The following is a 24,476-nucleotide window of genomic DNA, read 5'->3' as shown; positions in this document are numbered from 1 at the left end:
GTCAGGACAAAACTCCATTGCATAATACATTTGTATTTAATGCTTTATTTTGTTTTGTTTTACTTGAATAGCTTTAAAAATATTTTGATCCTGGTTTATTTTAAAGAAAATAAACGGAAAGTGAGGCTTCAACCCAAACAGTTTCTCACTGTGGTGTTAACTGTGGAAAATAAAATGGAGGCTAAAAATGTTCAAGGACTATTAAATGTAATGGAAAGAACGCATCTATCACTTAAATGAATTTTTGCTGCTAAGGTAGTTTTATGTTTGCTATTCACAGGTACTAACATTTATGATAGCAACCTTTATAAAGTCAATTTAATTATCTTTATCTTTTTACAAATAATAAATTTAGTTGTCCTACAATGAAAATCAATTGTCAACATAAGCTATGGTTAACATCTAATAAAACAGCCCTCTGTAAATCCATGATTAATAAGATTGGCTTCTATATTAACTAACAGACATCATAAAATTTCCTTTCTTGCATTAATCTGTATATTCAAGGTTCATCCTGCTGGACTGAGTTTCCTAAAATAAACTGTTAGAGCAAATGAACCAAATTTTGGCGCCTATCATTATTGTATTATAACCACTTAAATATGTATCTATAGCTGAATGGTTTTGAAATTAATGTCATATTTTAATTAAGTGATAGAAAATGGTGGCTATAACAAATGATAAGTAATTCACGTGTTTGTTTCCTTTGCCTTCTGAACATAATGACAATGTTGCTTAGGTTTTAGTTTGAGTGTTAGGGGAAACTAATTGAAATGTGAAAAACCACTTTGCCTAAACAATCTGTATATAACAGGGGTTACTTAATCTCTTCTGTGTCAAAAAACAAAACAAAACAAAACAAAACAAAATCATCAAAAAAGCCCAAAGGAAAAAAAACCTCCCACAACAAAAAAAATCCAACCCCAACCCCCTTCCCCCCTCAGATTGCAATTTATTCCCTTAGAAACGCATTTACAAGTTTTTACTTTCAACGTGGGAGCAGTGGTGCTCGGATTCAGCACGATGTACCAGAAGACAGGGGATATCTGTGTCATCTGTGCCACTGGAGATTTAAAAAGTTCCTCCTTCTGTGAAACACACTCTGCCTAAGGACACTGCCATTATACAGTGGCCACTGCAGTCAGTGCCAGCTTCAACTGACACTGGATCTTTTAACAGCAGAATAATATCCTGCCTATTCTGAAAGATCCCAAAGTCATTTTAACAAAGCAGGGGAGGCAGGTATGCTTGAAGAACCTGTGAAAGAACATATAGAATGAGGGATGAAAAAACTTCCAGGCAAACCCTTCCAAATACCTTGATATCTTTTGGCCATAGAGACCAAACAAGGCCTTAAATTGTTCTTTGGTTTTTTAAGCATCATTGTCAACTCAGTGTGTACTTTGGAAAATGGAGATTATGATCCTTCACCTTACTACTCTACTATAAATCAAGTGACTGTAGCAGAATTAGAAAGACTGGACTTGCACAGTGGGGAAATCAGTTCTCAGAGAAACAGCATTCAATATTATTACTTTAATGGATGAGGAGGAAGGGAATTGTCTTACCATGTATTTATTTTGTTTTAAAAATGGTAAAAGAGCAGATACTCTTTTGTGCTAATTGTTATTTTTCACTTTCAACAATTTTGTTAATTAGGAAAAAAAAAATCTTTTTTTTAAATTAACCTCTACCAATGAAAATACAATTCTTTGTCACAAGAAAAAAATCTTCACAGAGTAGCTTTAGTGCTCTGGAAATTGTCAGAATAAAATTATAATAAAAACTATATGTATGTCAACAAGAACTGGAAAGATCTGAAGGAATCTAATGTACTTTTATGCGATATTTTTGCTTATTTCATCCCTTTACTTGATAATTTTTAATAAAGGAAATGCCCTAGGCAAGTTCAAAGTTTTAGTCATTGTGCCTCATTCTTTGAATTACAATGTTTAAGTTAGGAATAGAGCAAGAGTCACAAAAGCATTTTAGTATAACTAAGGTAGTCAAGGGAATATTTATATATGTTTATTATTTTGGAGAAAGAGAAAGCAATCCAGTTAATCTCCATTATTTTACAAAATTTAACTTTGCACCACCTGGAAACTGAATTGTTTCAAAGTTTTAGAAAGCTGGAAATATGGAACAGTTTTCAGACCTCATGTAAAAAATGGCAGCCTGTTTCTAACTTCTTCCCTGATGAGGGACTGATAGACCAAGCATTTGCCCCTTTTTATCTGTCTGAAGAGCACTTGTGCAGCTGTAAGGTGTGCACTCCTTTTGTTAGCTAGACCCTTTTCTAGCGAGCCAAAGATGATTTGAGAAGTATTCTGGATGTAGGGATTTAAACATTCCCTTTGCTGCAGTCACTGTGCTCGTACTTTTAGCATTTTCAAGACTGAGCTAGGTAGCAATACTGCTGTAGATGGAATTTGTGTTCAACCTACAAGGACAGCCTGCTTTGCTAGGTGGTCTACATCTCACCTATAGTACCATGTCACTTAAAGCCTACTAATGCAAGGCCGAGCATGATTTATTGTTATTTAACTATAAAGTAACTGCATGGGTGGGCGTACAGTTTAAAGAACATTGCCCTCTGTCATAAAAAGTAGTTAGCAACAGGGAAAGAAAAAAAATAGTAGTCAAGTGGATGTAAACACTTGTTTAAAATGTATAACTCTTAATATACATAGTTAATAAGTATATTTATTTTCCTGGTTTTAATGCTCTCAAACTTTAACCCTTCCTTTTTTCCCCTCTAATCTCTTTTTCATGGAAAAGGAACGTTAAACTTTATTTTTCCAGCTCTTTCTAGCTTTATTTTTTCTTTTATCACTCCAAAGAGTTAAAGGCTTCCTCTTGTTTCCTCTGCCCATTTAACAGCTAATTGCAATGGTGACTGACACCTAACAGGAAAAAGAAAAGCAGTCTAGCAACTATGCACCTTCTCCTCACCCCTCTGCAGCCTCATGCAATTGTTTGATACCCAAAATAAAAGGCAGCCATCAATAGCAGCCAGCCAGCTAAGTCTTCCTCTCTCTTCAAATAAACATTGCAGCCCCCAACAACTCTGATGCAGCAAGTGCCCCAGCTCCCCAGTTTCCAGGAGGAAGCAGGAAGTTTCCTTTCTTTCATTTCCTCCAGACTGCTCATTTTTTCACTTGAGAAGCAAGCTGGTGACTTTAATTATCTGTGCTTCTTGTGGCCCTCTTATTGCTCTCTCAGCATTTCCCCCTTTACATGCACTTAAAACATACTTTTCCTTATTTCATTTCCCCACATTGCATTCATTCTATGTAAGTTTTTGGTTAAATCAAGAGCTGTCTCACTTGGCACTTATTTAGAATCCAAAAAAACACCCATCAGGTTAATCAGAACATAGTCATATGCTATAGCCCCAGTCACTACAACTCTCCCTTCATGCTCAGCTAGATTAAGTCAGTCAGGAATTAGACCTTGCTTATTACTCAGTGGAAATGGCTTCACACTGTTCTTGTAAAGGATGCCTTACACCAGGATAAAATCAAACCCACCATGTACACTAGGCTGGACTGTGCCACTTTCCACCTCTGGATTAGGCTGCAATTCCACTGACTGCATACAAGAAACAGTTTTTGCTTTATTTTTCCTAAGCTCCTTTTCTATCATATATTGTACAACAGACCAAAACGAGCAGGCATTGCTTTCTGCTTTGAGCAATGCCCACATGATGGGGAACCCGGAAACCAGGCCAGGCCAAGAATTTAGTTACCAAGAATGTCTACTGGCCCTGCAGCAAAGCTCAAGACATACACTGGATCCTCTTTTTCACAAGCACAGCTCTTCATAAGACCCCTTACCAAAGCCTGAATATGGAATTCTCCATGTGGAAGCGTAAATTCGATATTATTTTTTGAAACATGTTCTTCAACAGATGCTTCACAGAAAGCTTAGAAAAATCCTTATTTCCAAGTCCTGGTTAGCAGGCAGTACCTGAGCTTGGACCAACCTTTAGTGTTAGGGCCATCTAGTGGGAGAGGAGGCATGGACAGAGAGGCTGGGACACGTTCTGCATACGGATTTTTCATCCGACTTGGCTTTCTGGTGTGACCTCTGGATACCTAGGCCAATGAAACAATGATCGACAGATCATTGCCAGTACTGCAAACAAAAGACAACAGGACGCTGAGGGCTGCTTTAGAAAAAGAGAAAGTAAGCAAGCAGCCTCCAAAATTCTATAGCTGTTAAAAAGAGGAGCTTGTGCCTGTATGAGGGGGAACCAAACACCCAACATAGAAGAGACAGTTTCAAAGAGGATAAAGACAAGAAACACAAAATCTGTCAAGATTTTGGGATAGCAAGCCTCCTCGGGTACTGACTATTCCACTTTGTTCATACCAATCCTGTGAACTCCAGAGGTAAAGTGTAGCAAGGTGAAAGGCTTGCAGGAGCCTCTCCCCTCTGGTTCAGGCCATTCCATACAGCTGTATGGTCAACTCTTCAGGCTGAATTTTAGTTAACAAATTATTTATAGGCCCATGGTGCAAGACAATGTATCCTAGGCCCCAGAGAATTAAGCCCATGAAATTTTTGTGCCAGAATTTGACAATACACCAAGCATGCTCTGAAAGAGACAATCCCCCAGCCTCCAGTGTTTCAAGCCCCTTACAGCAAGCAAATTTGTTATACGAGTACTAAGATGATATAACTCTTCCTCCCCATCAAACCTTAAAAGAAAACCATATTTGTGTTTCTTATGCATTTGAGAGGGAATTAATGTTTTTCCTCCCACTGGGCTGTCAGAAAGCAATTAGCTTTGCCCACAGCAGCAAAAGAGAGGATAAATAAGAGGTGAGATAGGTGTTCCAGGGAAACACAAGTGATTAATGGTGTCTCTCATGCTAGAGTTCAGAGAATCAGCAGAAGGATATACTTGAAATCATGTCTCTCTCTAGCACTAGGACTGCAGTGTCCAGGGTATACTTTCTCACCGACAAATAAATACATGGACCACCTATTTGAAGAAACTTCAGCCTGCAATCAAGTTAAGCCTGCAAGCTGGATCTAGAAAAGTGAACAATCTCTTAAATCACGTTTGGACCGTTACCTAAGAATAGTGCTTCAATGTAAATAATAGTTGCCTTCAAGCATCTCTCCCTATTCCCATCATAATCCTATTCATCTACTTCTTTGTAGCTTGAAATTTTCATGTAAGGAACATGAAAAGAGCAACTGGTCAAGCTGATGTTGTCAATTAGTGGAATGCCTTGTTATTATACAACACAGAAGCTGCATTTGTAAGCAAGCTTGCATATTTTAATGTTCAGCATCTAGATCTCAAATTAAATGCTGCCAGACTATGATACACAAGCTCTGGTTGACATTGTACCCCCCCCCAGCCAATACCTCACAGCTGCAGGTTAAGAGAAAGATAAGAACAGTGGGGTTCAAACAAACAAACAAACAAACCCCTCCACTTGCAGAGTGAAGAGGCACTGAAATGAAGCTAGTGTCTATTACAAAACAAGGGAGAAAACCATCCTTTTCTGACAGCACAAAATTTAAGGCAGAGTTGCTAATGTTTTAGTTAAATTAAATATATTATTCTTATATTATGGCAATATAAGAAAGTCAGGTAAGTTTGTTTCACTGAGGTGTTTATACATCTGTTTTCCATATGTCAAAATTTATTTGAAGTATCAAACTTAAAGAGAGCAACCGGATTAAAAAGCAGGTACAAAACTAGAACACTTATTTACAGGTAATTCTTATATAAAATGGTAGCTGATAATGCTGACAAACCATATTTCAACATCCCTTTCTGGTGTTTTAAATCTGAGAAACAGAAAATGATATCTTACTTGCAACACAGAAGTATATTTAAACATAACAGCACCATAATGCAGGGTTTTTTTCCCTTAATATTTTGCAAGCTACCAGCATAGCATATAAAAATGGGACAAAGGCACGACATCGAGCAGGTCAATCTTTTGATTCAATTTTGCATTAATACATCACAATAAAGAGAGACCAAGAATAACCAAAAACATTATGGCTCAGTAAGATAATGAGATAGAAATTTTTCAAAAACAGGGATTTGCAACAGATATATCTTAGTTCAGCAATCTTAAAGGATGTTTGGATTCGTGAAGAAGCTCTTCTGTCATGTCCTCCATTTTGTTCTCCACAGTAGCTGCAGATTTGTTCTCTTTACCCTTTTTGCGACGACTTCTCTGCTGGGATTTAAAAAGAACACCCAATGTTATGAGAAACACAAAGAAGACTTGTTGCTCATGTACGGTGCAGTACATAGTGTTGTGAGAAAAAAAAGTTGGTAGGACTCCTGAAAAAGGTTCCTAATATATTGCATTTACTAAAGAGATTTACTGCAGACCCACAGACGCTCAGTAGCTGCTTTTAAAGGATCTGCAACAAGAAAACCCCAGCAAGCCAAGCCCTAGACAAATATACCAAGGAGTATACACTGACACATTGGTAGAGCAAAGGGTCAGAAGCAAGTAAAAAACCAAAAAACCCTCCACATAATTTCAACCTTTCCATCAAGTGTTTGTCTAGCAAGTTACGACAACTTTTTTCATGCAGGATTATTTGATGAATTTTCAACTGTCTGTCCAGCTTGTCAGAAATTTGCATTATTTCATCCAGTATTAACTGCTGTTAGAATTTGCTGTGACTTTAGCTCAAGTTTAAATCCTGTAGAATACACTTTGCTAAAGAAGCTGTGGTACTACACTAAGTTATAAGAAGTGAATTGAAACTACAGCATTATTATGGAAAATAATTTTTCTTCACTCTTAAATAAACAGCCGTTTCAAATATCTGTGGAATTTACCTGGAAAAAAGGAATGCCACCATTTGTGTGGCAATATACGTTTGTATCCACTAAGCATTTGTCGCTAGCAAGGCTTTCATTGGGTTCTTCCAACCCTCCCTCCTCTTCCAACAGGTCCTAAAACAAAAGTTTTTCAGAAAAGTGTATTTGATGTCTGAATTTCTTCATGTACTAAGCATAATCAGATCTATAAAAGACATAGAACTTCCATCTTTTAAAAACAGAAATAAAAGTAAATTATTAATATTATTGCTTATTTTTCAATACGAGAATGTTTTTATCGAAAGCTCAGCATACTTGACTCCAAGTACACTGTAAAACAAAGGCTGCAACAGCTCTGGGATTCTTGTCAACTCTCCACAACGGCATTAAAACCTCTGAAGATGTGAAACCTTCATTCAAGAGCCTCATTTGCTGTTCATATACATACCTGACCTGCGTTATCCTCCACCTCCTCTGTCATGCTGCTTAGCATAGCATCAAGCTTACATTGCTTTTGCCTTAATTGCTCCAGCAGAAGTTCCCGTGGCTCTGTTCTAACGAGTGTGACTGGATAGGAGTAGTCTCTTCTCTGTGGAGTTGTCCCTTTAATGAAGATTGTCTTTCATCAGTGTACACTATTAAATGCTTTCAGCATTTGCTTTAATTTCATATCCCCAATTTTACATTAACTCAATACAGAAATCATGCTTTGTTCAGTCACCGTTCTTGGCATACATTTTAAGAAAAGGTCTAAGGCTGCCAGTTATATTATGTCCCCATTAACATTCACTTACAGATTCTGAAACTCAAATTGCTTTCTGCAAGACCTTCTGTCCCTGACCTATTTAAATACCTGTTGGAATATCCACTTTCAGATCCTCTTGCAGGAAACCATTAACCTGAGTTAGTCCATGCTGTACTTTGTTGCTAAGTGCCAGCTTCTGCTCCAGAAGTATCTCTTTATCCACCTTTATCTGATCAAGAAAGCCATTGAGTACCTTCCCCTCAGCAGCCACTTGTTTACTACTACGGTCAGCAATTTCAGCTATTGTTTTATCACAGTGTTCTTCACTTTTCTGAAAATGAAACAAAAAAACAACCCAGCTAAAAACACCAAGTTAACAGGAAAGGTGAGATTATGGCCTCTTTTCTAAGATGTGGTGCATGATTAGTGACATGATCTGAAACGAAACAACTGAGACCTCAAATTGAGAAGTTTCAGTGCCAGTTCTACACTCATTTTGAGAGCTATCTTCACAAGAGAGTCAGTTTCTTAGAAAGTATGATCATTTTAGAAAGCTACTCATAAAGATGATGCCATCTAATTCTGATCATGCTTCTATGCACAACCCTGCAGGATTAGGATATTCAGTTGGAAGTGAACATCCTACAAGCACTAGAAGCCTTATGCATTTGTAGGAGGAAGAGGAAAATATGTATTTTTTAGCCATTCCCATTGAAATGAAACTTCTGAAGTGTTCAGCAGGTACAACAGATACAGAAGTGTCTTGAGACCGCAAATGTTTTTAACAGTTAAGAGTTAAGGACTCAGTGATCCTTGTGGGTCCCTTCCAACTCAGAATATTCTGTGTGATTCTGTGCAAAGAGTTTCCAGTTGAGTTTTTCTTTCTGAGAGTAAGCAAAATCCTAGATTTGCCTATTTTGTTCCTTTTCCCCTTTCTCTATCCCTTCAGGGGGTGTTTGGATTCCTTTTTGCTGTGTACATAGCATCTTAACTGTAATATACATCAAATATATATTTTTTATATAACTAGCTTGATTTTTGGGTTCTTCAATTTGCATAGTTTTTTTCCTTTGCCCCAGGGGAAGAAGGAAGGGGGAAGGGGCAGGGGCTGCTACTGGGGGTTCAGGCATTTAGCAGGGAGCCAAGTCCGAACATTACAACAATAAAAAAAGAAGGGTGGGAAATAAAGTTTGTGATAGAAATGAATAAAACCAAAAACCTAAGAGAAATTCCCAGATAAGAGGTCAGAACTTGCAAATACCAAAAAGGAATACTTTTCTCCCATGTTAATTCAATCTGACCAACAGTCATTTGTATCCTCCAGAATATAGCCTGTGAAGATCTCCCAGAGATGTTACTGGCAGATAAAGCTTTAGGATTAGAGATATATACTACCAAGATGATGAAAATGCAAGTTAGTTGCATGGCATTAATCAAGACACCATTTTTTGAGGTTATTTGCATTTTTAGTCTAGAGTCTTCTGCTTAATTTAAGCTTTTTATTTCCTCTCATTGCATCTAAGCTCAGTAACATGAGTCTGCTATGAAAGAGAAAGCCAGAATTTTCTTCTGACTGTAACTGAGAACTTCTTTCCCCCTACAAATTTTACAGTAAAACTTATCTTATAATGTTGCATTAGATTACAAATTACTGTAAGTACCTTTTGTAAACACTGAAACTGCTGTTTCTCATCACTGAAGGACAATAGCTGCTGATCAGTAAAGCTGACCATCTGAGCAGTTGTAAATTCACACCAGGTTTTGGTGTCCTGAGACACATCCTTGAGATTGCTGAGAAGATGTTGACAGTGGTCACTGGATTCTTTCAGCATCATCTTGTTTTCAGCATTTATGCCCCTGAGCTCTTGAGAGAAATTATCCAGAGATGCAGTACATTTGCCATGATTGGAATTTGTACTGCTGACTAGGTCTGTAGTTTTCCTGCAACAACATATTTGTAAGAGTTCAGAAATTTTGAAAGGTAGATTTTATCACAATCTACATTTAAAAATACTTGAGACTGGAACCAGTGAAATAGTACAATTCTATCAAAGCAGTTAATTATAACCTTGTTGTTTTTTTAGTAAATTTATAAATTGCAGTAGGATCAGTAGGTTTGTTAAAAACCAAACAAAAACCTCACCAAACAAAAAACCCAACCACAAACTAAAAACAGCAACTGGCAAGACTTTAGAGTTGTTCAGTCTACAACTGAATGAAGCCTGCTGCAATAGATACATTATTATACTTCAAGCTTTTATGATATGAAGTCTCGAAGTCCAGACACTGAGGGACATTCATCAGAGTATTGCTCCCCAAATGACAGTCTCTTATCTGCAACGTGCTCAGGAGAGAAGTTTGAGGAAAAGCATTGCAGAGTTAGTTTACTCTGGGGAAAGATGATCCCAGAGAAAACTGATCTACAGTCTGTGGCAGAACTCAACTCTAACACACAGACCTTGTTCAAAAGACTTTATAAGCACATAAATATGAAGAGCATCTAATTTTGAAGTTCTCTTCATGTATAGTTTTATCTTGCACCAATGTACAGCAAAAATAATCTGCTCCTTACAGGTGAACATTTTCTTGCATAGCAGTGATGGTGGTCTTCAAGCTTCCATTTCTCCTGAGGACATTAGTTAAGTTCTCCTGAGTCTCCTGAGCAAACACGTCAAGCTGGCTTTGCAGTGAGGACATGAACTCGGCTGTTCTCTATTAAGAAAAATGCCATAAATTTTACTGTTATTCTGCACTTCTTAACATTCTTAAAGGGTACTTGAATGCCTGTATTAAAAGTGCAGCAGATAAAAGTTTTGCAGTTCTAAAGCAGAAGGTACAATTTTTGCATAGCCAAGATAAAGACACTTTGCTTTTGGAGATGTATGTAAACACGTATGCCAGACAGGCTCACAGCAAGGGGAAGTCTTTTTTGTTACCTTCCTACACAAACTACTTAAAGCAGCCTAACAAAACCTGAAAAGAATAAGTTTCTGTCAGAAAAGATCAAGTTATTGTCCTAATATAAGTATAATGGTTTGCTACCATTATACTTATATTGGTACCATTGCTACCAAGAGTTTAAATCAAAGTAAGCAAACACATGGTGTTAGAATTTCTTCTTTCTCTGAGGATACCTTTGCATGTGCCAACCTCGTCATTTCCACTTCTTCTTTTAAGCTATCACAATTATGCTGAAGTTCAGCAAATCCACTGTCCACTTCTTCACGTATTTTTTTCAGAGTGAGAGAAAGACCTCCAAAGAAGGTATCCATTTCCCTTTTGTGGTCCTCCATCTTGAAAAAAAATTTACAGTTAGATATTTACCTTTATTTAATAAATTAATACTTTTCCCCAGCATAACTAATATAGAAACAAACTAACCCAAGCAATGTCAAAAGTAATTAATAACGTATTGTGCATAAAAGGCAGAAAATAACACTTAGAGCAATCTGAAGTTTGAGACTGGAACTTGGGGTGGTCTGTTCAAAACAGAAAATCTGGCATGCAAGGTTGACAAAACAGAAAAGCAGACAAGGTACAGAAAGAGTTGGTAAGCCATGGACTACTTGCTGCCTAAGTCTGAAAACCAATAAAAAGCCTTTAGACAAGGAGAAGGGGAAAGTTCTTCAGTCAGAATAAGGAGTCACCAGAAACAAAGACTTGGTTTTTTACAAAATGGAAAAAAAAATAAATGAAAGAGTAAGGAAAAAGTAGAGGACTTTAATAAGTGCAACATTGTTTGCACTTAAGGTTGTTAACAATTTAAAGCATCACATTCCCCAGGAATCAAAGTGACTAAAAAAATAGGAGTGATAAGACTTGTCTAAGTTGATTTTTTTTATTATGTGTATTATCAAATATTTGTTACATGTAGATTTAAGCATCTGTGTTTTACCATTCAACTGAGGCATTTAGTTATGCCAATATAGGTAACAAGCAAGTTTACCACACTCAGAAGTGGAAAAAGAAGTCTGAAAGGAAGAGTTAAAAGGCAGAACTCATAGGATAAAGGCGAAAAGGACAGACCAAAAGCGGAAATACTCTGACACACTGCAGAAAAACAAAGAACATGTTATCTGTAAATTAAATAAAACAGAAGAACACAGTGAGAAGTTATGTACATTACCTGGTCAGCCACAGCAGAGTATTTCTTCATGTTACTCTGAAACTGACAGTTTAACCCCAAGACAAATTCTACCACCGGTGTCAAGCTATTTAACGCTCTTCCTAAACCTGTTTCATGTTCCTCCTAGGAACAGCAGTAGAAAAAAAAAAATTAAAACATATTATGGCTCTTCTTTCATCTACATTTGCAAGAAGCTATCTATATACATATCCATGCACTCTGTTATGACAGTATTTGCTATACAGTACATTACAGCTTGTGATAGTGACATGGGAGAGGAAGTGGGGAGGGACATAATCATGGTCAAGTGTTGAAGCAGATAAAGGTAAAGGGCATCAGAAAAACGATGTAATATTTACAGAAGCCCCTTTTGATCAAGAATAGTTTCATATATTTAAGTAGCATAAGAGTACGTAAGCATACTAACAATTAATCTCAGCAGCTCAGCTTTACAATCCAGTGACAGATTCTCATGCTGTGTTATTTTCTCAGACATGTGAGAAATTTCTGTAGAAACCAATTCTTTAACAGAGGCACAAGCTGCTGACATAACCGATGCAAGAATATCAGCTGTTGAAGAACTGGTAGACAAGAGGTCACCTATGAAAGAAATCAAGAAGAGTTACAAGTTTTTTAAGAGTTCCCCTGTAAGACAGGAACTTTTTTTATTGCTCATCACCCGTCTCTCACAGCACAGGAAGGCTGTTGATCATCCAAGATACATTATTAATTGTGCAACTGTAATCATTACAAATAAAGCCTCTTTCACTTTCCTAAAACAGATCCATTTTAGGAAGCAGTCTTTGAGACTACTTTTGCAAAAATTCAGGATGACTACCGATACAGGTACTACACTTACCTATAAAATTTACCTATCTTACTGATACAGGTATTACACTTACCTATAAAATTTGTGTAAGATGTCAACATCTGTTGCTGCTTCAAACTGTTTTCACTAAGTGAATCCTGTATTTTGTTGAACAAAGCATTCATTTGTACTGCAAATGTATTTTGGACAACAGCATTGTGCTGTTCAACAGCTTCCTTACGGTCCAGTTTCGCATGAAGCCCAGATACATCTTTTGTAGTTTCTTCAACTGTACTAAGTAACTATAAATTTTAAAGTTATTTTAGTCAGTGTTTAAACAAGAACTCAAGCACATATTATATAAGGAAAATCAACAACAGTTCTGAGCTAGAGAAGTTCTCTCTCTAGAAAGATATTTCCCCTTACATTATCAAATTACAACTGTTCTGAATCTTGGTGTTATGTCATTTATGGTCTTAGAACATGGGAAAAAGTTACTTAGTAGAGAACATTTGTTCTGGATTTCAAGACAAAGCATTAATAAATTACATCCTCAGTATTTAAGAAATTAAGGTACCATTTATCTCAGAATAGTAACTGGAAAATTCCCAGCCATTTCAACTTTTTCTGAACAATTTGACAATAACTATATTCTTTAATATAGTACTCAAGCAAGTACTTTCTGGTACTACTTCTAAAATAATCTAGAATTCATAAAAATAGCAGAGTCTTGGTTTTGTAGTCAGCATAAATTATTTCCCTACCCATTCGTCTCACAAAAACATTCCACAGCCCACATGCAAAAAACCAGGCATTCCCTTTCAATCTTACAGGAATCCAAACAGAAAAAATGGTCATGTTGTCTAAAGATACAAATTTCATCACTTTGCAGTTTCAATAGCAGGACAGTCTGTCTCCCTACACCACGTCTGTTTCGATAATTATGACCGATCAAAGTCATATCCTAAAATACAGAGGTGACAGGGCAATGTTATGCAAACTCTTTGCTATTTTTCCACTCCAGTTCAAAGAATGACTTGGAAGGGACCTTAAAGTTCATCTAGTTCCAAGCCTCCTCCATGAATATCTTCCACTAGACCAAGTTCCTCAGTCATAACGTCATTTACTGTTTCGTAGGCCAGTCATAAGTTTCCAAAAGAAAACTACTTATTCTGCAAAACAACTTATGATAAGCACTGGAACTCCCATGACAAACTGGCCTGAAAGTGAGTTAGTCCCAGACCAACCAGCGTGTTTAGCAGTCAACTGTCAATATTACCACAGAGAAAGTCCTGCATTCTAAGCCTAGTTTTCCATCTTAAATTCAGCTTGTCTCACTTGCATCATGCTCTAGCAACAACTGATTTCTTTGAACAGCCCATGGAACTCCTAAACATAGGAAGCTGTTTTACAGTAGGTGCAAGAACTATGACAACCTTGCTGGCTGTGCCATGAAGTTTTTGTTCATTGTTTTCCAAAACTGAAACCACATATTCTTCTTCAACCAGATGAACCTTGGTTTCTTGCAGATCTTTTTGTGTTTCTTCTAGCTCTTTCTCCTTGATTTGCAGATGTGTTTTACACTGTTGAAGTTCATTTTTACTAACTGTGAATAGTTCCGTGATCTAAAGAGGAAGACAAACATCAGTAGGTCAACACCACTTTTTAAGAATTCAAGTCTCCCAAATTATGCAACAATATCAAGAAGTAAAATGTAATTTTAGCTGTAAGAGTTAGAGGTCTTAAACCTAAACTGGAGGTTTGTATGGTCTTTGTATTCACTGAAAATGTCAACCCAACACCATTCTCATTGAAATAATCCCATGCTTCCCCACTCAAAGCACAAAAGCAAACCACTGTTACAGGAAAAAGAAAAAATCCCACTGAACAAACATAAGCAGATAGACTGGAGAGAGTCAATAAATCTGATTACATATTCCAGCAAATTAATACCTACACTTCTCTTTTACTAGGAGCTCCAATTTTCTGTATAATTTGCTAATGGGAGCTCATGACCCTCTCTGCTCATTCTTTGCTCCTAAGCAGGTATCTGTCAACTGAGACGATACCATTTTACAAGCAGATTTTTAGCTGAAAATCCAGCAAAGCAAAGTAACATGAGAACAGCTTTAAAAAAATAAATACTGCACCCTAAAACTTATATATGTTGTTATTTCAACTTCCTGACTCAAGGATTAGGAAGCTTCAGCTCTTGACTAATTGTGAAACTTTAGGAACAACAACAAAAAAAACCCAACCCAAACCAAACCGAAAAAAAAAATTAAAATTAAAATCTTTTGACTGTTCTTTGCTCAGACTTACTTCCTCCTTTTGAAAGGAGGAATTAATTTCTTCCATTTTTTTGGCAGATTTAAGTAACAGTTCAAAAACATCACCTACTTTTTTCAGTTCTTCCCCCATAACACCAATTTTGTCAATATATTCTGCAATTTGCTCTTCCTGAACAGTCAGCTTTCCATTAAGGGCTCTAAAACAAAGATTAAAACAAATCAGTCAAGTAAGAGGCAATTTCAAGATTATCTACAGGTTTTTACACTGCTAACTTCCAGATGAAAAGCAGCTAATTTTCACTTAATGCAGAAAAGATTTAAAACAATTTTCCATTGTAAACTTTCTGTGTAAACTAGCCCTCTTAAAAGTGAAGTTAACTATATTGAGTCTGCTTTCATGTATGAACTTCCACTGAAAGACTGCATGGTGTAAATCTGCATCCTGGCTATGCATATGGTACTTATTCCACATATAAATAAATGCCTATTATCTGTGTAATAATTAAACTTCTAAAGAACAAGTTGACCAGTCAGTTAAGTTTTCTTGACTTTCCTTCAACTTTCTGGTGTGAAAATAGATCTGAAAGGATTTCTGTACCAGCATCTGAGATCTGTTGCTAGTCATTTTATAGAAATTTTGAAGACATACTCATAATTTTCAAGAGAAATATAGACTCCACTTTTCTCTCGTGCAGCAACAAGGTCTCGCTTCAGACGCTCAATCTCTTCAGTGTATTCCTGTATAAAAAAAACAATCCCACGTAAACATGAAAATGTCTATTTTGGTTCTGATATTTAGCTTAACAGATACTTCACAAAGGTAGTGTTCTACAGCAGTTTTGCATAAGCATGTGTCGTGGTTTTGCCCTGGCTCAATTTACTTTTATACCCCCACATACAATTACTACTAGTTGAGAGAAGGTTTATGCAGACAAAAAGAGACTAAATTGAAAAAAGGTATGAGTATTTATTATTATTATTAAACTAAAACTAAAGAATTATATCTACAATAATTTTACTTAAGTAAAAGGTATTAGGTATTTACAGAAGATACTTCTCCCCCCACTTCCCTTATATCAGTCCAAGGAGGAGAAGCAGTCCTTTTCTGTTCTCAGAATTCCAGCTCTCTCTCTCCAGTAACTCTGCAGCACTTTCGTCGCAGTTGGAATTTCTTTATCTCTCTCTCATTCTGTGTTGGCCTCCAGGGCTGGGCCTACCCCCCTCCTGGGTTAAAACCGAAGGCTGAGGGTTACCCAGGTCCTGAAGGGTCTCCTTCCATAGACTTGCAAGGGGACACTTGCTTACTATGGATCTTCTTCCACAGAGTTACAGGGGATAATGGTTTAAGAGTTCACCCCTGTTTCCCTATGGAGGTCCCTCCCCATGGGAGAACAGTCTTTTATAGACTTCTTGGCATGGGTCTAGTCTGGATCCCTTACTCGGATCCCAATATCCCACCTGAGCCATTTTCTGCTCCAGCGTAAGTTCTCTCTAGCACCAGCAGCACGGATCCCACACATGGATCCCAACATCCCTACCTGAACCGTTTTGTGTTCCAGCGTAGGTTCTAATACCCGTCAGGGTCATAAATCTTCAACAGCAGCAGCATGGATCTCTTACTGAGATCCCAAGCTTATCTGAGCCGTCTCGCTCCAACATAAGCATCGATCCCTTCGAGGGTCACAAAGTCTTTAACAGGACTCTGCCTCATCTGAGCCGCTTTTACTCCAGCATAAGGCTTTCTCTGTTAAAGTCACAAATCTCTGGTGCATCCACAAGCTCCTCTGTGAGCCGCATGGGGGGTCTCTTCACTCCAACAAACTTCTACAGGTGGCAGGGTTTTTATTTTTCAGTCTTTACCCTGTTGAAGGGAGGGAGAGCGGAAGGGAGAAAAAACCAGTTCTCCCCCCTTCGAACTTTTCTTCTCTCTTCTGCGACTGCAGCTTTGACCTTGAAAGTCTTGTTATCTCATGGCTGGAATTCTTCTGCAGCGGTTTCTCATCTAAGCAGTTCGTCTTTTAAACCTTTTTTTTTCTTCACTCTTTTACAGAAGAGAAAGGAGGCTTCAGTACTACACCTGCCCCCCTCCCCGGCCCAAGCCGGGGGAGGAGGGGGCCTTGGCCCTCTTCGGGCCCACCGCGTCTCTCCTACATGGCTGCTGTTCCTAATTTCAACTGCGCAACAACCTTCTCTTCCGTTTTCTTAAAGATGTAATTAGCGAAGGCGTCACTGAACTTTTTGATTGTTTTTTTTGTCCGGAAATCACCTGGACAAAACCATCCTCAGCCCCAGGGATGGGCTGGGGGGCAAAACCACGACAGCATGGGAGCAAAGCACTTCATTCTGTTCTAAGTTCAGTACAGTACCATTTAAAAATCATACTATTGGATATATGTATTGGAACCTTCCATTTGAATCATACTTGTTTGCATCTCGCAGCCTACAATTGGAATCACAACTTCCTTTGTAACAGAGACCTACTTTACATTGGCTCTTCACTCAAACTTACTGACAAGTTCACTTTAATTAAAGGACTTTCTAAGGATTGACCCTGCTAATACAACTCCAGAAAGAAAAACAGTGTCATTTAGTGGCTCTCCAATAACTTGTAAACATGTAATCCCCACACAGAGCCACAGGCAGTAAGCAACAACCCTCTCTTTTCAACTTCAGTCTTAGCGACAGTTTCAGTATCTGCAAAGTGACTAATCCTGTACCAGTAGAGCAGCTCTAGTTTAAAAGCACCAGTTCAATGATTCGAATCACTTCAGAAAAGCACTGCTACTGTTACAGCTTCTCCACACCCTCATAATTCCTGCACAGCAAAGACTACATTAACAAAATCAAACATAACCCATAACTTCATTTGCTAAGTTGCATGTCTAGTACCTTAATAAGAGCTTTCCTCGTTAGCTTCTGATTGACTTCAGGTTTGTTCATTATGTTCTTTGCTCTGTGGGCATATTCCAGTGTACTCAATGTTTCCTGTGAAAAATAGATGTAAGACGAGGTCAAGCTGAGGAATTTAACTCATATTTTTTATCATTAGCAAAATGTGTTATTTATTTTAGGACTAGATTTTCAGACTTAAAATTTACCTCAAGATTTACAGATGCAGGAGAAACTGTGGCAATTATTGATGTTTTTGTCCGTCCTCCAAGAGAGTCTTGAAGGATTCTTGTGAGTTTAGATTCCCTGTATGGAATATGTGGGGCTCTTTCTACTAGAGCAGTAATAACTCTTCCTAGTGTCAGGAGGGACTGGTTGATATTCCCAGCTTCACGAGCTCTTTTGTCAACTGCCCCAGATCGACCGATGTTTTCACTTCCTGCGAGATCAACCTGAAAATAAGGTTATGTTTCTATCTCAAACCACCCTGAAGAATGCCTGCCCCAAGGTGTTGCAGAACACCTAAAATAGCAGGAGAGTTGTTCAAGAGACACGACGACAACAAACGGGACTGACATTCTTCAGAGTGACAAATGTAGCTCATATCACATTACGAAAACAATCATTTTTCCCCTTATCAGAAAAAACCTCAAACTCTAGTTCACGACTTTCAGAATGCTATCAACACCACTTAGTTCAAATACTTACCAAGTTTAGCTTTCCAATTTTAACAAGTTCTTCTCCATCTATTGTTGTTTCTTTCATATGGATGGTAATTGAAAACACTGAGTGGGAGCGGCTGCAAGAGAAACCAGTTTCAGATGTTCCATTAAAGCCAAATTATCTACCTGCTACATGACACTACTGCAAGTCATGTATCTGTGCTCTTTTTAGGGAATACATTTTTAGCCTATCAACTGCAAATTACACATTTTCAATACATAGTTATTTTACCAAGTATACTTTGTGTGTATACATAGGAATATGGTATTTAAAACCAGTGATGAAGCAAGTGGATGACACTTGACTCATTCAATCTTGATACATTTTATCTTATTTCAAGCAAAATCAAGAGAAATGTTTTGGTTTTGTTTACATTTGTGCGTTCTCAACTCACACGCATCTCACAGAAAAACAAAAATCTATAAGTCAGTTTAGTCAATATGTATGCTAAGAGCAATTTGATAGGATGTGATCTTCAGGAAGAGTTTTCTTTGTTCAGGCTATGAAAATAATCAAGTAGCTGAACCCAATATTAAAAATTTAGAAATTAAATTCATTTTTCATTCAGGTCAGTTTAGGACCATAGGATCACTGAATGGTTTCATCCAGCTCCAACACCCCTATCATGGGCAAGGACATCTTCCACTACAGCAGGTTGCTCAAAGCCTCATCCAACATAGCCCTGAACACTTCTGAGGATGGGGCATCCACAATTTTTCTGGGCAACATGTTCCAGCATTCCACCACCCTCACAGTAAAGATGATTTTAGGTTGAGTTTATTCCTTTAATAAGTTTTTACAATAGTAAGCTGACATACACAGAAAGCCACAGATGGTTTACATCAGTTAAACTATATATAAAACAACATTTGAGGTAGAATGAATTATCTAAATTGCCTGCAATTTCAGACAAAATTAGTTTTGTGTTCTAATCTATATTAGAAAATACTTTTTCCCTTCCACCAGTAGACAGATATGCTCAGTAAACCTTTAATTTAAAATACAAAACAGGCAGGGTGCATTGCTTACTTTTGCAATATGGGATCATTACAGTGATATACATATCCTATCTGCAGTTCAAGAATGCAAAAGTAGCAATAAGAAATACTATTTTAGACCCAGATGTCTCTACTAGATTCTGACTATGACCTGCAATCCTATGAAATAGCCTCTATTACTATACAAAACCCTCTCCTCAACCTTATCCCCAACTTCCACAGTCTAGTTTTGCAAGTTTTCAGAAGCCAGGATTTGAAATGAGGATCTTGTGTTACCTTGTAAAAAGCAGATCTTAGCAGTTTTTTGAAATTGCAACTTCTGTAACAAATCCTAATGTACCATTTTCTACTGCTGATGAGGAAAGAAGAGGGTATTTGAGACGCTTATACCAAGCTTTTATTTAGTAAACGGGATTGGTCGAAACACCCAACCATCTAAAAGAGCTAGAACAAAGGTAACCCACCTCTCCAATACAGGTATATCAACTAAACATCTTCCAAACATGAAAGGACTATAGCCCTATTGAAAATGCACAGTATATACTGCAAAGAATATTTATCTCACCCTAGTACATGCAATGTACTTCAGTGATTTATCAGTCAGATTTATGTCTTCTGTTTTTATAGTCACAGAAGGCTTTGAAAAAGTTGACTTTGCAACTTTGAGAAATAACTAGATGTCTAGTTAAGAATGTTGTGATACTTTTATCAGAGCTAGGATTAGGTGGAATAGCAGGGCTACTGTATGAAATAGCCACTGTATTTACAAGGGATATGTTAATAACAAAGCATGCAAACTCTAAGCAAGAGGGGGAGCTTATGCTAAAAATCACACAGGGAGAAATATCTTGCCTGTTTTTAAGATGAGAAGTATTCAGATTTTATAATGCTCTTTGTACTGGTTTTGGCTGGGGTAGATATAATTTTCTTCACAGTGGCTGGTATGGGGCTGCGCTTTGGATTTGTGGAACATAGAGAGGGTTTTGTTATTGCTGAGTGGGTCTTACACAAAGCCAAGGCCTTTTCCTGCTGCCATGCTGGTGAGGAGGCTGGGAGTGCATGGGAGGTTGAGAGGAGACACAGCCAGGACAGCTGACCTCAGCTGACCAAAGGGATATTCCAGACCATATGGCATCATGCTCAGTGTATAAAGCAGGGGTAAGAAGGAGAAAGGGGGAGTGGAGGTCTGGAGTGGTGGCGTTTGTGTTCCCAAGTAACCATCACACGTGACAGGGCCTTGCTCTCCTGAAGATGGCTAAACACCTGCCTGCCCGTGGGAAGCACTGAATTAATTCCTTGCTTTGCTGGTGTAGGTAGCTTTTGCCTTCCCTATTAAACTGGTTTTATCTCAACTCATGAGTTTTCCAACCTCTACCCTTCCAATTCATTCCCTCATCCTGCAGGTGGAGGTAGCTGTGTGATGCTTGGCTGCTGGCTGGGGTTAAACCACGATCTCTCTTCATACACCGATTACAATCACCTCACTGGATGCCACAAGGAGGAAGTTTTAGCTCTGGCTTTCTAACGAACATTTGACAGTCTGCCCCGCAATACACAATCTCAAGACCATGCCAGGTTTGGACCAGCTCCAATCATCTTTTACTTCTTCAGTAAGATCCTCTTTAATAAAGAACAAAATACAGTTTCTGAAATGAGGAAGATCTGTACCTGGAATATGCATTCATGTAAGTAGCTGCAGTTGTTCTCTTTGCTGCACCCCTTTCCAGGATTTGGTAGACTTGATTTTTGTTGTGTACAGTTACTTCTTCTAAGCCTTTAATAATTACACCCCTCTGTCAGGAAGTAATACATACTTATTATACATCTCTCAGCAATCCTGAAAGCCTTAAGATAACAAATTTTGAAAGGACTAACCCTGTTTCGAGGGTCATCAAACATCTGCAGTCTTTCTCCAACATCAGGAGTAGGATTCAGAAGATCAAAAAGCTCCTCATTATAGATCTCCAAAAGAGAGACTTTCACCGAAAATTCAGTACCATTCTCTGTGAGTTTTTCAAATATTTGATGCAATGTGCGGGGTATTATACCTGCCAGTGGATCCTAGAAATTAAAAAGAAGCATTTAATTTATAAAGGTACTTGGGGTTACGGGGTGGAGTTTCTGCTAAACAGCCTGATTGGATATAAGCAAGAATACTTTGGACAAAGATGATCTTCCATATAAAAATTGCCAAGAGTTGTATGCAATACATTAAAGACGTAAAGTTTTGCTTTTCACTTGAATGAGTGAGACCACTTTTTAATCTACAAACAGTTAAGGAAAGTCAGCTTCAGGATTTGAAGGACATCAACTCTCAGTTTTCTTTAGCTTTCTGTAGTTTCCAACTTTGAACTAGTATAGGCAAGAGAAATCTCTGGAGAGAAAATATACCTCTTCCCAAGTATATTCCTCATTGGGTGACCGCTCCCCTTCCATTGTGAAGGTCTTACCAGTACCAGTTTGGCCATAACTGTGAGAGCAAAAATAAAAATGTAAACAAGAAACTGAAATTCAAATAAAATTCCCTAATAATCATTACTGGCTTACTTACGCAAACACGGTACAGTTGTAGCCCATAATAACTTCATCCAAAATGGGACACACAACACTCCTGTATACATCAATCTGCTTAGCCTGAGGTCCAAAAACCTATTGACACAAAGATAACACATCCCATTTATCTGTACAGTGATGTATAGCATCACACTGTACAGTAATGAGACCCTATTAGAGAAATGTACTAGCTTGTTTCTAGAAGTGCCCGAGTTGACAAAGCAGTTACCAACCATATCAAATGTGTAAGTCTTCTTTGATGTCTTATCTGTCACTCCTCCAGTGCGGACACTAACTTCCTTTCTTGCTTGATCGCAGTCTACAACAGGATGGGAGGTTGCTTTAAGTTCTGAGGCATTAAAAGGCCTAAAAAGACAGGAGTTAAGACAATTGGATTGATATCATTGCTAACAAGAACACAAACTGATGAGGCAGTAACGTCATTCAGTTTAAAGATCTAGAATAGTATAACTGGGTAAAAGGAAAAGAGTTTTTAACTTAGTTTATTTAATAATTAAGAAAAAAATGCAACCGTTTGGCAGTTTAAAGACCCTCCCTTTCCTTCTGTCACTGAGGGGCAAATCAAGTGTCCATAGCTCTTTATTACATCTATTTTTAACAGGTCCATAACCACTTTTAAGGTCATTTAGATGCACACGTAGCTAAGGTGCATTAGAACATGTTCTTCAACTGCAAGGGGGTAGAAGATTCATCATACCAAACAGTTCTACAAATAAGAGCATTTGGAAGAGGAAAACACTTATACATGCAAGTTAGTGCAATAGTAAATCAAACTAACTTTTAAAATTCCCTCTTTTGTTTTTCATTTACACAGGCAACAATGCCTACATCTCATGCCAATGATGTGAGACTCTGAAGCACCAGAAATTCCAACACACCCTACTAATCGCAGAACAGAAAACAGCAATATCAGAACCTTTATAATGCTGATGTATTTGAACAGAATTCAATAAGACAGACAAAACAGATTTTGAGGGGAAGTTCCCATTAATTAAAACTCATCATAGTGAAAAGGTTTAATAGAGGCGATAAAAATTTTTTGGAACTTTACGGTATGCATTTTGTTTCACCACTAAGTTAATTCAAACCTGATGCACCATTTTCCTTGAAGGGACATTTGCAACAATTTCTCGTTAAAGCATGGAGATGACTGTAGGCTGAAAACTAATAGCATAAAATCTCATTTTATTACTCATTTATTAGCACTACTGCACTGACTGACTTTAAAATATTTTAACAGAGACACTTCAGGTGCTCTCTAAGTTATGTTAAAGAAAAAACAAAACAAAACACAAAACCCCACAAGCACATGGCATCTCGAGTTTCCTGACCCTTGTGGTTAATAATTCTTCCTCAACATAGAACTGAGACTGAAGTGTCAGATTCTAAACAGACCACCAGCCACTTTGGCGCAAGACTGACTGGTGACAACAGATGATCACTAAAATCTTGTTAGCAGAAGCAAATTACAGTTTCGGTTTTGTGACTTTTAAAATAACAGAAGGCTAAATAGTGAATATATTCTGCTGTTTAACAATATAACAGTGAGCCAGTACAATGCAGGAGGTAGGATAGCCCACAGCTATGATAAGAGGAATAATTTAGCAAGGCTGAAGCACACGTCCACATTGTCATCATCCCACTAGACAAGCAGCAGCCTGGTATGCCATGGTGACATTCAATCACAGGTTCATCCCTTTCGGTATGAAGGACTATCACACATATTAACAATGCTAATGCATGCATTTTGAGTTTCCAAATTCATGTTTTACCAAAGCACAGTAAACGTGGTGCTTGAAAAGGTTTTTTTATATGCTCAGACAGATCAGTTTTTGGAAACAAATTTGGAAACAAACAAACACAACTACATCTACTTACATATCTATAAGAAGAACCTAACTTGATGAAGAAGAGAAAGGAAGAGTGGAAAAAACATTTACTAGCTCAAGTACACCGAAGCTATTAAAAAAAGAAAAGCTCTACAAAGGGCAAGAGCAAGGGTGGGAAAGAAAGTTTTTAGGGGTTAGAGACTAAATCTTGACATAGGAATTAAGACTATAAATTGCAACAAAAGCAGAACACTACATCATGGACAGCCCTGATGCTACTATCATATAAAATAAAAATACACTAATACATAGCAAAGCTATTCCAGAACAACAGAGACTAATCAGATGAAAAAGAAAATGATTGCTCTTGACTGTTTCAAACTCAATTGCTTCAATAAATTTATTCTTTTGTAATAGCCTTGACTCACATCAACACTTTCACCAACTCAATAATATTTGTTACAGAACCTTTTTAGTTGTATTGCAAAAATAAGGGAACACTGCTTTAAATGTCTATTTTCACTGTGCATTTGTAAAAGTAGAACTCACAAGCTTGAGAACACGATTGCAAAAGGCATTAAAATATAATATGCAAGCTAATGTTTGCAATTCTGGCTCAACATCCCCCCCTCAACTTCTAATGGTTTTTCAAACACCATTCTTAACACATTACGAGTAT

General features: G+C 37.6%; 1 protein-coding gene across 7 annotated transcripts in view; it reads right to left on the bottom strand.

The window, feature by feature from the left end:
- Positions 1–4,835: 4,835 nt before the first annotated feature.
- The window catches only part of KIF11 (kinesin family member 11), a 28,151-nt gene continuing 8,510 nt past the window's right edge, over positions 4,836–24,476 (bottom strand). For 4 of the 7 annotated variants that reach the window (XM_050305241.1, XM_050305242.1, XM_050305245.1 and 1 more), the window contains 21 exons: positions 22,181–22,313; positions 21,946–22,043; positions 21,786–21,864; positions 21,270–21,455; positions 21,063–21,187; positions 18,382–18,472; positions 17,883–18,125; positions 17,674–17,769; positions 15,434–15,522; positions 14,894–14,981; positions 13,930–14,118; positions 12,588–12,795; positions 12,113–12,285; positions 11,686–11,808; positions 10,694–10,852; positions 10,132–10,271; positions 9,221–9,500; positions 7,668–7,890; positions 7,263–7,417; positions 6,833–6,949; positions 4,836–6,215 (listed from right to left, as the gene is read on the bottom strand). In XM_050305241.1, the coding sequence (XP_050161198.1) occupies positions 6,093–6,215; positions 6,833–6,949; positions 7,263–7,417; positions 7,668–7,890; positions 9,221–9,500; positions 10,132–10,271; positions 10,694–10,852; positions 11,686–11,808; positions 12,113–12,285; positions 12,588–12,795; positions 13,930–14,118; positions 14,894–14,981; positions 15,434–15,522; positions 17,674–17,769; positions 17,883–18,125; positions 18,382–18,472; positions 21,063–21,187; positions 21,270–21,455; positions 21,786–21,864; positions 21,946–22,043; positions 22,181–22,313 (3,118 nt within the window). In that variant the 3' untranslated portion in view covers positions 4,836–6,092. The remainder of the gene's footprint in view (positions 6,216–6,832; positions 6,950–7,262; positions 7,418–7,667; positions 7,891–9,220; positions 9,501–10,131; positions 10,272–10,693; positions 10,853–11,685; positions 11,809–12,112; positions 12,286–12,587; positions 12,796–13,929; positions 14,119–14,893; positions 14,982–15,433; positions 15,523–17,673; positions 17,770–17,882; positions 18,126–18,381; positions 18,473–21,062; positions 21,188–21,269; positions 21,456–21,785; positions 21,865–21,945; positions 22,044–22,180; positions 22,314–24,476) is intronic. The other 3 variants (XM_050305247.1, XM_050305248.1, XM_050305246.1) reach the window with 2 other exon arrangements.

The sequence above is a fragment of the Myiozetetes cayanensis genome, unplaced genomic scaffold, assembly GCF_022539395.1.
Source record: "Myiozetetes cayanensis isolate MyiCay16 unplaced genomic scaffold, myiCay2020 scf10, whole genome shotgun sequence".
Lineage (NCBI taxonomy): Eukaryota > Metazoa > Chordata > Aves > Passeriformes > Tyrannidae > Myiozetetes > Myiozetetes cayanensis.
Note: the sequence above shows the minus strand (reverse complement) of the source record. Positions and strands in the feature narration are given on the sequence as shown.